Source organism: Lipotes vexillifer, unplaced genomic scaffold, assembly GCF_000442215.2.
Source record: "Lipotes vexillifer unplaced genomic scaffold, Lipotes_vexillifer_v1.1 scaffold342, whole genome shotgun sequence".
Taxonomy (NCBI): domain Eukaryota; kingdom Metazoa; phylum Chordata; class Mammalia; order Artiodactyla; family Lipotidae; genus Lipotes; species Lipotes vexillifer.
The window spans coordinates 632,953-646,039 of NW_006786802.1; the positions used below are offsets into that span (position 1 = coordinate 632,953).

The 13,087-nt window shown below is 39.6% G+C and overlaps 1 protein-coding gene across 1 annotated transcript in view; it reads right to left on the reverse strand.

The window, feature by feature from the left end:
- Positions 1–3,953: 3,953 nt before the first annotated feature.
- The window catches only part of LPCAT2 (lysophosphatidylcholine acyltransferase 2), a 62,102-nt gene continuing 52,968 nt past the window's right edge, over positions 3,954–13,087 (reverse strand). Inside the window, exons 13-15 of the mRNA XM_007459449.1 lie at positions 12,863–12,961; positions 7,673–7,808; positions 3,954–4,138 (exon numbers count right to left, since the gene is read on the reverse strand). Coding sequence (XP_007459511.1) covers positions 3,954–4,138; positions 7,673–7,808; positions 12,863–12,961 — 420 coding nt within the window. The remainder of the gene's footprint in view (positions 4,139–7,672; positions 7,809–12,862; positions 12,962–13,087) is intronic.

Sequence of the window (13,087 nt, forward strand, 5' to 3'; positions counted from 1 at the left end):
CACTACCCACAAAGGAAAAAGGTTACTGTAGTACCCTGGCATTCACCTCACCTTTGGTTTACAGTAACTTGTACTATTCCTACAGGAAGGTTTCAGGGTTTTCAGCTGATCTATCCTGGGCCCCAATGAAGAGGGTCAGGAGGGTTCACTTTTCTAGGCTGGGGTTGGCCAATCTTTTTCCCCATCTCAGCCACTGCTTGGAACCATTCTGAACTACCTCTGTCTCTCTTTAAGAACTAAGTCAAGGGCTTCCCTGGTGGCACAGTGGTTAAGAATCCACCTGCCAATGCAGGGGACACGGGTTCGATCCCCAGTCCAGGAAGATCCCACATGCCGCGGAACAACCGTGCGCCACAACTACGGAGCCTGCGCTCTAGAGCCCGTGAGCCACAACTACTGAGCCCCCATGCCACAACTACTGAGGCCCGTGTGCCTAGAGCCCATGCACCTCAACAAGAGAAGCCACCGCAATGAGACACCTGCGCATCGCAACGGAGAGTAGCCCCCACTCGCCACAACTAGAGAAAGCCCGCGTGCAGCAACGAAGACCCAATGCAGCCAAAAGATAAATAAATAAATAAAAAATAAAAAAAGAACTAAGTCAAAATTTCCCACAAGTAGAAAGTAGAAAAATACACGGGCAGATGCTCAATCTATAAATTTTATAAATCAGGCAGCTTTGCTGCTTTATATAAATGATTAGAAGCATGGCCTTTGGAATCAGACAAAATTAGGTTTAATTGCAAGCTCCGCCACTTAATGAGTAACTTAGGGATAGTTCTAAATTTTGTTTAGTAAAACTAGGGACAACAATACCTATGCTTCATTGAGTGTTTAAATGTGTTGATGTCTGTAAATCACTTAGCACAATGCCTGATACATAGTAAGGATGCCAGATTGGTAGTATTATTATTATTACTTATTGTAATAATTAGTAAGTCTGTTACTTTTACAAAGGGAAAAATACCTTCAAAAAGATGAAGTCTACTTACCTTTAAAAGACATGAACCTGTTAACTACTAAATGAGGTTAAAACTATGGAATCAAAAATAATAATTTCAATTTTTTCCTGTAATAAAATTAATTTAAAATAAAGTTAATAATTATAAAATCTTTAGCCAAAAATTTTTTCATTTTGGAATTCAGTAAGTATAAATAAGCCCCTTAGCAAACTATTCATAATTATAAACTATTATGGAGTATGGAGTTGATTATTTTTAATAGTCCCCAAATGAAAATCAAACTCACAGTTTCAATATTTGAAGAATGATCACATACATTATGTTATAGCTATCTGAAGGAGTATTAGGTATACTTTTAAAAACTTACATTTCCAGGTAATTTTAATGATACTGGAAAATGTTATATTGCAAGTGAAAAAGCAGTATATAAATACCATCTACATTGTTTATGATATGTATACATGATATGTATGTTGGATATATGTCAGGAACTTTGTGAGGGCCTTCGCCTCTATCAACTCACAGCATGGCATCGATGGAATACTCTGGTATAACAATTTACCAAAAATGGAAAAGTCCATTCAAGTGAACAGAAAAGAAAAAAAGAATTATAAATATGTATGCTTTCCTAGGGAATGGTTTCTTACTAGTGTCTTTTAATCCTCTTTAGTGATTCCTTTATAAGAATTCCACAAGGACCTTTGTGGTTGAGAGCCCACTTGTTCCAATACAGTCAATGGTGTATCAATTAACTGCCATCAACTAACTACCTTGCATCTGTAACAGTCTGAAAGGGAGAGCTCCTGAGTCTGGGAGTCAGATATCTGTACTGCTGTGCCTCATGCAGACAGCAGACCATGTGTCTTCTAAAAGGGGCTCTTTTAAATATCCATTAGAGGGAGCACTACTAGAGATCACACTCGGACTTCGAACACTCTAAAAGCATTGGCAAAGGAGAATTAAATATGCATAATGCAAGCAACTTGTCCTATAAGCATTCAGTATGTCGTTATCCTTCAATAGAACTGTTCTGATGGAAATTTTTACGGTGTATAGGTCTTAGGATCTAGTATTTCTCATTTCAAAGAGTAACCTCGTTTTTTCAAACTATTATATAAAACCACAGTGCATTTAACTGATTTAGTTAAATTTAATTTCTTACTTTAAATTCTAAGAGGAGAAAAAGCTCTTTGAAGGAAATCTTTGTTTAGATGGCATAAAAGTAGAGGCCTCGTTGGTAGTAGTACTGACAGTCATGACTTGTGTTATCACATACACCCTACCAGTCAAAAGTCAACTTCTTTAGGAATAATGACTATTGCTGCTTTGGCTAAAATTTGAGTCTTTCATTAGAGTAAAATTATGTCTGACATTTCATAAGGCTTAAATGCAAACAAAAATGATTAATCACATTCATAAATATGCAAACTTACGTTCAAACCATGATATTAAAAAGGTATATTACATTTGAGACAAAATGGCAAAACCAGAATTTTTAATTGCCAAGAATTTTATGTAGCAAGTTTGTTCAGTAACATAATAAAATAGGAATATTACATTGGCAGAAGTGGAATTAAAGAACATAAAATATTACTTTAAAACAGGAAAACAATGGGATCACTTTCAAGAGCCTCACAGAAAGCTTGTAATTTAAAATGCTACCTTTTCATGATTAATGGGATTAATATGTGGGTTTTCTGTGATAAAAATCATGGTACCTGAGTAATACATACATTCAATTGCATATGACAACAAATATTATAAAGATGTACTTTCCTAATTACTTAAGAAATTGTTTTCAGCTTATTCAATGCTTTGTCTAAATAGCTTAAGATATGTAAAAAGCAAACAATCATACTGTTTCATCCTTCATACTTAAGGATGAAACTTTTTAGTAAGCATGCGTGACATATAATAAAATGGCACTTGAGGGAAATTATTGCTTAACCTAAAGGAAAAAAAATATCACTGTTAAATTCCTGCCTGGGGGTTAAATTGTGGTCTTGCATTAATAAAGTAGGTTTTTGGATTCCTTAGCTTTTGGTGATAATTTGGAACCTTTCGTATTTTCCCTGTAGATATTTCAGGCAAGCTCTAAAATTTGAGAGGACACTTAATAAAATAAAACTCCCACTTAGATGATAAAATATATTAATTCTAATAATATATAAATAAAGTAAATCTGATTCATTTACTGGGCAAGGGCTACATTCTAAACTACCCAACTCAAATTAAACTAAACTCTGTGGCAAACAATTTTTCTCATTAGGCAATTAATGTTACCTTCGATAAGGCAATTCCCACATAGCTTTTGGCCATAGCTGTTGTCTTTAAAACAAAGTTCTAAATCTGTAGATCATGCAAAAGGTTATGATCTCCTTAGCAGGTGGTTAAGGAAATCTACAATAGGGATGCATGGTCAAGAGAATATGAGTTTTTAAGAAGTCTCATCTAATTAGCGGAGCTCTCCCTTCCAATCCCCCCATGTTCAGTGATCCAAGAAACTGAAATGCAAATGGAAAAAATGAATCTGTGAAGTTAAAGGTATAAAATTCTGCAACGTTCCTCAGACTCTTCATTCTTATTTCTAGAATGGGAAGGGATTAAAGCTAACCTTATTTCCTTAGAGAAAAGTAGATGAAAAATTATTTATACTTTTAAAACTTTTTGCAGCGTTGATTAATGCTCATTGGTAAATAAGGGAGACCATTTCATTCATTTGGGTATGCAAATTAACCTGGAAAATCCATAAAAACATCTTTATCGCCAATAAGCCCATCAGGATCGCAAAATATAATGTAAAAGAAAATGAATATTACTTGATAAACACATGTGAATAGAAGCATTTCAATAAGAAAATCTATCATTTTTTTATAAAAAAGCTTTCTATTTTAAACATCATTACTCAACCACAAATAAAATACTACCAATAAATGCCTTTGAAATTTCAAGTAAAAGCCACTGCATTTTCCTTATTAGGAATGTTTGCTTTCAGTCGTCCTTTTTGTCTGAGGTACTCTCTTCATGACTTTCAGGGCTGACTTTATTACTTACGACTGAGGGAGTTGCTTGGACTTCTTTTGGTAATGAAAACACATGGCACGTCTGGAGGTCTAAGTAGGTTGTAAATAGCTTAGCATATTCTGGATGCTTTAGGGCAAAACTTTTAAATTCCTCTAAAAGAGGAGAAAAAACAAAATCCAATAAATTGAGGTGAATCTTCTTTTGGCATGATGCAGATTAACATATGATCTTAATAATACAATGATTGCAAAAGTCTATTACTCAACCCCTATAAATTATACAACCACTTTGGGAGATAGTTTTTTCCATTATCTAGTCAAGTTGAAGATATGCGTACTTTATTCCAGGGTATATAAGTGAGAGAATTTGTGCATATTGTGCTCTGGGAGACATGTATGAGAATGTTCATAGCAACATTATTTATAATAGGTAAAAAATGGAAACAATTCAAACGTTTGTCAAAAGTTGGAATGGCTAAGTAAATCATGGCATATTCGTGGAACAAAGTGCTACACAGCAATTAAGATGAATGAATAGCTGTGTGGTAACAATGTGGATGAATCTTAAAACCATAATGTTGAATGAAAAAAGCCAGATGCAAAAGAACACAATGTTGTATGAGACCATTATGTAAAGTTCAAAAACTTAGGGAAAACTAAAATATATTTAAAGATGTGCACTTTTGTGGTGAAATGCTAAAACAAAGCAGGCAGAGATTCCTTTTTAAGTCAGGTCAGCAGTTCCCTCCTTTAAGACAGAGGAAGGGGTTCTCTTTGGGAATAGGCACATGGAGGCTTCTAGAGTTATTGAAAAGCTCTATTCCTTGACCTGAGTGGTAGTTACACAAGGGTTCATTTGTAAAACTTTGTTGTGCTCTATGTTTATGTTTTATTGTTTTATGTAATTTTATTATTTTTTGTAATAAAAAATGTTAACAAAATTTATTACCCAGGACTCTCTATTACTGGCTTTTAAAACTATTTTAACCTTTAACTCTGGTAAAGAAATAAACCATCTTGAAAAGCTGAGCCCTGACTTATGATCAGTGAGGGCAAGTAGAATGTACAATATTCGCTAATCATATCACAAGACCCCTGAGTAGTAGGCCTCCTTTTATCTCAGGTGTTTGAGATTTAGAAAGTGAGGTGGAGTATAGAAGGCTTACAAAATTAACCATCAGAATTTGAACCCCAAGCCTCTGGTAACCTGGAGTTTCTGAAATATGATGCTACCCTCAAGTCTGACATTTCTCTCTCCTTTTCTGTTTGGATGGAGAAAACTTTATTGACCTTATATAGCAAAGAGAGCCTGGTCTTTGAATCAGCTTGCTATTTGACCCTATAATAAAAGGCTTTTAACCCAATATCCTATTTCTATCCATTCACTAAAAAAAAAAAAAAAAAAAAATCCTCCAATAACCAAGTGTCTACTTCATGGCACATTAGACTATCTAGCAACTCTTGAAGATAAAAACAGGTCTTAGTGATGAGAAAGTCACCAGATAGAGCCCAGATCATTCTTTGCAATTACAACATTATTTTGCATTGACAGAGCACTTTATATTTCCAAATCAGGCAAGCTATTAATTTTTCTTTCTTAACATCCAAAATAAAGATTTATCTGAATGAGTCTATTTCAATGACGGAGATACAGAGGACGTAAGTGACTTCTAAGATACGTGGGCAGGAGTGTTGATCTACTGAAACCACGAGCTTTAATTTTAAGACTTGTGCTCTGGTCAAAAGATCAAGTCTCTCTGTCCTCTTTGGGGATGCTAGTGGCATTAAAGAGTAACTCATTTCTAGAAGTGCTGAGAGCTGGCAATAAGTAGAATTTGGGCATTAATTTGGCTAAAGAAAAACCAAGAATGAAAACAATTTAAACGATCACATTTAAATAATGTAAATGGATACATTCGTGATACATTTCTATACCTATTCTTTCATAAAATCATACTTAAATACCTCAAACATTCCTGCAAAAAAAAGTGGGCTTGCATAATATTGGGGAAAGGGAGATATTCTGTGTATTCTAAAAAGAAAAAGGTTGAACTCCAGAAAACAGAGTAGATTTCCCTAAAAACATATTAAAGCTGACAGGTAAAAATATGACTACCTACAAATAATTCTTAGTATTAGCTTCCATTGAAATAGTTATTCCAAATAGTTTTTCAAAATTTGTAGTTTGGAGTAATACAGAGTATTAACTATGCAACGAAAATGGTCAGAGAATTAATACACATGGGGTTTATGGCTCTTAAATGTTTGTTTGTTATTTTTTGTGGTACACGGGGCTCTCACTGTTGTGGCCTCTCCCGCTGCGGAGCACAGGCTCCAGACGCGCAGGCTCAGCGGCCATGGCCCACGGGCCCAGCCGCTCCGCGACATGTGGGATCCTCCCGGACCGGGGCATGAACCCGTGTCCCCTGCATTGGCAGGCGGACTCTCAACCACTGCGCCACCAGGGAAGCCCAGACTCTTCAGATTTAGATCAGTATATACTTGCCATTTTATCCTTTTTTTAAAAAAATGAACCTAATAGATAAGTGCCCTAGGCACTTACCTAAAATAGAATAAGGACAGCCAAAATGACAGTAATTAAAAACAGAAGAGTAGGGCTTCCCTGGTGGCGCAGTGGTTGAGAGTCCACCTGCCGATGCGAGGGACACGGGTTCGTGCCCCGGTCCGGGAGGATCCCACATGTCGCGGAGCGGCTGGGCCCGTGAGCCATGGCCGCTGAGCCTGTGCGTCTGGAGCCTGTGCTCTGCAACGGGAGAGGCCACAACAGTGAGAGGTCCGCGTACCGCAAAATCAACAACAACAACAACAACAACAACAACAAAACAGAAGAGTAAGAGAAGTCTGTGAACTAATTCCCCCATCCTATGAAAGTTATCAGGTTGAAACTCTTTGAACACCAGAAGGAAAAAGGCATTCAAGAGGAATCCCCCTCTGGCCCATGAGAGAAGACTGGGGAAGATAAGCCACGCTGACATCTACGACCACATCAAAGCTAAGGCAGGAGCCTCTCCACTGAGGTGTGTTTCCCAAGGACACTGTGAAACTGATGAACCATCCCTTCAGCCCTTAGGGGGACTTGTCTTCATGTGTGGACTTGAGCCATCAGGAGAAAGGCTGGTCACTGGTGGACGGACCTGCCACTTGGCCACAAGGTCTTCCTCCATGATAGTCCCTACCTCACAGGGGTGCCATGAACATGATGTGAGATAATGAACGTGAAAGCTCATCTAAGCCACTAACAGGAAACATAAATAGACTGTTCAGCTACTGTTATTACTGTGGGTCCCTCAGTCCATATCCCTCTACTGTGGCTACAACTCTGACATTCTCTAGTAGATGATCTCAGGTAAGTCACTTAAATTCTTTGCATCTCAGTAACATAAGAATAATGAAGAGTACTGATCAAATAGTCTTGCTATAAGAATAAATGAATTAATATATATAAAATGTGTGAAGAGTGCTTAGCATATGGAAGGTCCTCAATAATCAGCTTCTACCATTACACCACTACTACTATTATTACTATCATCATCATTGTTACTATTAATTCTATTGTTAACATATTAGTGGGGGGAAACAACACTCTTGTTTGAGGGTCAGTCATAGTCTGGATGTACACTGTATACTGTACAGTACACCGAATCAGGAGCCAAACTGCCTACTCACCATACGAAACAGAATCCCCCTGGGCTATTTCCTTGAAGAGACCAGAAACATCAAGGTCAGGCACTCCAAGGGATGCCTGCAGAATGGTGGCGAACTCTTCCTCTGTTATGAAGCCATCCTCGTCAACATCAAAGAGCTGAAGGAAAAAGAAAATAAAGCCTAAGAATGAGCTCCTCCAGAGCAATGGTGGTATGTAATAATCTTAAAAAATAAACTGTTTAGTAATTCAGACATTCATTGTGCGGGGGGCTAGGGATATATGTCCATAAGTATGGTATCTGTTGCCTTCACAATACTTATAGTTTAGTGGTAGAAAGAGATAGGATTAAAATGGGGCTACAGGGACTTTGCTGGTGGTCCAGTGGTAATGAATCTGCCTTATAATTCAGGGGTGTGGGTTCGATCCCTGGTCAGGGAACTGGGATCCCACGTGGCGCGGGGCAACTAGGCCTGAACGCCACAACTACTGAGCTCTCGCGCCTTAACTAGAGAGACCCCATGCCACAAACTACAGAGCCCATGCGCCCTGGAGCCTGTGTGCCACAACTAGAGAGAAGCCCGTGCGCTGCAACAGAAGATCTTGTGTGCCGCAGCCAAAAATAAATAAAATAATAAATAAATTTTTAAAGAAAAATACAGGCTATGACTGTAGTAAGTACAAAAGCACGTGGAAAAAATAGGGGTTATAACCATAGTAAGTACAAAAGCACATGGGAGTCCTGTGTAAACAAGATGAATCCTACCCGGAGAGGTCAGGGAAGGCTTTATGACATTTGAGTTGGGTCTTAAAACATGAAGAGATATTCCCAGAACATACAAGGACTGGCAGGCAATTGCCTGGGGCTCAAGTCAGGAGAGAGAAAGACAAGCAAGGATCAGATCATGATGGCCATATAAGGCCTCATCTACCCCTGCAGGATTATGATGGGAAGGGCTGTGGGGTGATTGCCTGTGAACTGAGGGAGCTCTCTGAGGCAAAGTGTGGAGGATGGAGAGAGGGCAGAAAGTTGAAAAGACTAGAGGCATGAAAAACAATTAAGAGTCTGGGGTGGAGAAGCAGGAAGGGCAGGAAGAGACAGAATTTATAAGGAAGCAAAGACAGGACTTACATATCAGTTAGAGGTCTGTAGTGATGGAAAAGAAGGAGCTAAAGACAACTGAGGGATTCTAGCTTGGGCAAGTGGGTGAAAGAGGGTTATGTTACCAAGAGTGGGAAAACAGGTTCCCAATGAGATCAAGGGTTAGACCTGGAGAGCTTAAATTTGAGTCAGAAGTGCCAGGAGGAAGTTAAGATTTAGCACATCAGCTCAGGAGAGTGATGAGCCTTGAGATATGAATTCAGGTAAAGATTGAAACTACAAGTGTGTTTGAGCTTCTCTGTGGAAAGTGCACAAAGTAAGGCAGAGCCCTGGGAACAGCAAGAGTTGAGGTGTGTGCAGGGAAGAGGAACCGGCCAGAAAAACTCAGAAGCAGCAGCCAGAGAGATGGAGAAGCAGAAAGAAAGAGCATGCATCTTGGAAGCTAGGGAAGGTTTTCAGGAAAGAGGAAGAAACTCTGACTGTGGTAATGGCCAACAGAGTAAAATGGCATAGGAAGGCCAAGCAAGAAGCAAGAAGGTTTGCTGGATTTGGCAATTAGGAGATCCTGGCGACGGATGGTAACGGGAATCAAGCAATGAATAGAGAGGTGAGGCATGGAGGCAACAGGCATGGCTCTTCTTTTAAGAAATTATGGGATAAAGCACAGGAGATAAATGGGGTAATAGCCACGTACAAAAGGAGGCTGCCTTCAGAAAGGGAGAGACAATATGTTTATAGGCAGAGGGGAAAGGGTGGGATAGACTGAAAGTCAAGCAGCAAAGCAGGGGTAACTGATAGATAATTAATATGCCATATTCATAATCCTCTCCAGGGTATTAACATTTTTTCATGATATCAACACTGACTCTTTGCAGGCACTGATCCAATATGTTCAAATCACTTTACACACTCATTTAACCCTAATAATAGTCTTATGTAAGGGGGGTGTTGTTATTAGCCCTATCTCACAGATGAGAAAGCTGAGGAACAAGGAAGCCAGGTAACTTTCCCAAGGTCACACAGCTTGTAAATGGTCAAGCTGTCGCCCAAATGCAGGCAGATATCTACAGTTCCTGCTGTTAAGGTTCTGATCAAATACACGATCAAAAACAGGCATTGGATAAGGTGTGATAATCATGAAAAGAACAATAAGCAAATACTGAATAGTGCTTTAATTGTCCACTAGGGTGGGAGAGAAAAATATAATTCGAAGTTGTGATTTGCTGCTCCCAGATAAGAAGGCACGGGGACCACCTAGTCCATTTTCTACTACTCAGCCCCTAAATGGACGACAAGATAGCTGGAAAGCGCAAAGTGAATTAGCTAGCATTTGTTTTCACAACAGTAGCCCCGGGGCTCTTTATGGGCCTTGGACTTCAGGCATTAACTGCCAGGATTCAGTCACAACCTCCCCCCACCTTCTCACAAACTCTAATTTTTCTGTAAAAGTCTTCCATTCCTAAAGAATTCTCACCAACTTATCAAATCATCTAAATTTGGTGCTTTGATGGCTCTTCCGTCTGTACAAGTTTCCTTCACACGTCCATTCTGGGGACTTTTACTTCCTCTCCATTTGTCCTTTGTCATAACTACCGCACAAAAACCCCTCCATTTCTCTCAATTCCTCATCGCTCCCAATAGCCTCCCTACTACAGAGTTCCCAGATCTAAGGTAAATCTCATGCTCTGGGCTCTGGTAGAAGGTTTAACACCCCATTTTCCTTGGAGAATGGGGGAGCGATATCTCCCCAGTGCACGGAATGCTGTGGGACTCTGCATCAGAACATCCTGTCTTTCCTAGCAAGCACATGGTGCAAGACCATTTGGACTCTGCCTGGAATTTGAATGATGAACAGCGTTGGAGTTTGCTCACTCTAACAGCAGTGCGCAGGGGAGATGTAGAGCAGTTCCCGCAGCTGGGACCTCTGGAGCTGCCTGCTTTGGAGTATTCCCTGGAGCCTGCTTGCTGTCCTCACAACTGATTCCTCCACCAGAGTCTATGCCGACTGCTTACAACTGAAGAATGCTGACTAATATTCTACCTCTAAAGGTCACCGTGATGATGAAATATGATCAAAGATGGGTAGTTAACTGTGAAGTGTTACCCAAATAAAAGGATGTGAATGCATCCTGTATATATACAAAGTGATACTACTAAATGAAAAATAGAAGCATGCCAAAATAATTTTCAAAAACATCATACAGGGTCTTCCCTGGTGGCACAGTGGTTAAGAATCTGCCTGCCAATGCAGGGGTCACTAGTTCGATCCCTGGTCCGGGAAGATCCCACATGCCGTGGAGCAACTAAGCCCGTGCGCCATAACTACTAAGCCTGCGAGCCACAACTACTGAAGCCCACATGCCTAGAGCCTGTGCTCCACAACAAGAGAAGCCACCGCAGTGAGAAGCCCGCGCACCGCAACGAAGAGCAGCCCCTGCTCGACGCAACTAGAGAAAGCCTGCACACAGCAACGAAGACCCAACACAGCTAAAAAATAAATAAATAAAATAAATAAATTAAATAAAATAGGCAAATAGACACTTAAAACAAAACAAAACAAAAAAACCAAAACATCATACACCCCTGAGAAGGATAAAAAAATAACCAAAGTAAAACATGACACTTGCTTTACTGAAAAAAAGAGCTAATTATAATGTTAGGTCCTTCTTTCCTCTCCCTGTCCCCCCTCAAAACCAAGGTCTAGGCTAGAGAAAAATCTCAGGACTTCTTTAAAGACAATAATTACTATGATTAAGGGCCAAATTTTCTATCAGGTCTTTCATTGGTAAACCCAAAGTGACCACTTGCCCAGCTGACCTTATAATCACACAGACAATCTCAGAACAGAAACAGAAATGTCTGGGCTGGAATAAGTTAGCTATGTGTATAATTTTAGGTTTTATGATGAATAAGTCTATAAGTTTTCAGCTTGGAAAGAGTTCTGGCCCTTGCCTTGAGACCATCTGCTAAGCATCAACCTCTTAGTTTCTTTATAGGCCTAGCCATTAACTCAGTTGAAACCAATCTGAAATAAAAAGTCAACCTGGGGACTCCTCTGTCAAGGATAGAACACATGGAAATTTGTGACGCTAACCCAGGTGGCCTCTAAGACGTGAGAAAGGACTCTGGGAGCAAGAGAGTCTTTCTAGATGATAGAGGGGAAAACACTTGTTGAGGACACAGTGGGATATTCTTCTCAGAGAAAATCAGGAAGAAATAAGATTAGCAAAGAGGCATGGGGAAGGTCCTCAGCTGTTATGGTGGATGAAGCAGAGACTCAAAGAGCTGTACGATAAGATTCCACATACACAGCTTGGTAAGTGAGATCAAGTTTTTGTTTTACTTGAGAGCAGATCATGTAAGATTAGAATATGGAACGGAACATCCCATTCAAATACTAATTAGATAAAGCACATTTCATCTCCAAAGAACCAAAACACACTTTGGGAATGTATTCTTCCCTCTCCTTTTTGCATATATAAGTGAATAAAATGGAATCTGAGTTCTCATAATTCAAACCTCCATTACGTTCTGCTGGGGATGGGGGACATGGATTTTATTCATCTGCCCCTCAACCCCCCATACTGCTGTGACAATATATGTGATATACAGGAAAACACATAGGGTGGAAACTTGAGACATTTATGATGGTGTTCACCTGACACCACCACAACAAAATAAACTCCATTGGGAAAAGATCACCTAAAATATCTCTGACATACAGAGTGAGAAAATAAGGATGGATCAGAACTTTCTGCCTGGTGAATTGGGATGACTATAGACAGGTGGTGTTTATTTATAAACCTCACTTTGGGGCTCCAAAATGGGGAGGCTGAAAAGAAATAATTTTTAAACTAATTTATGAAATCACCTGCTCTTCAATTTTAATGCTGTTAACTAGGCTGCTTCCAAAGACTTTCCTTTTGCTTAAATGGATGCTTGTCTTTTCTTTATTCTCAGTAGCGATTGTCTTAATCACATTGCCCTCGTGTACATGTCACAGCAGATCTATAAACACTCGTAATAGATGCACTGATTTTCAGATAATACACTTAGAGTCAACACTTGTTTACGAGACAGACCAAGATGATTTCAGTGGGGCTGACAGTACCTTAAATGCCACCTGGATGATCTCCTCTGTGTTGGCAGGGTTGCACAGGACAGCCAGGCCAATTACATACTCTCGGAAGTCGATACTGCCATCATGGTTCTGTGAAAGGATGGGAGAAATCAGTTAGCAGGGCCACTGGTTGAATGACTATTAATCACAGCCCACAAGGCGAAATTCAGACATGCCACGCAGCTCAGCCTCGTCATGCACTGAGCCAATTTAGAA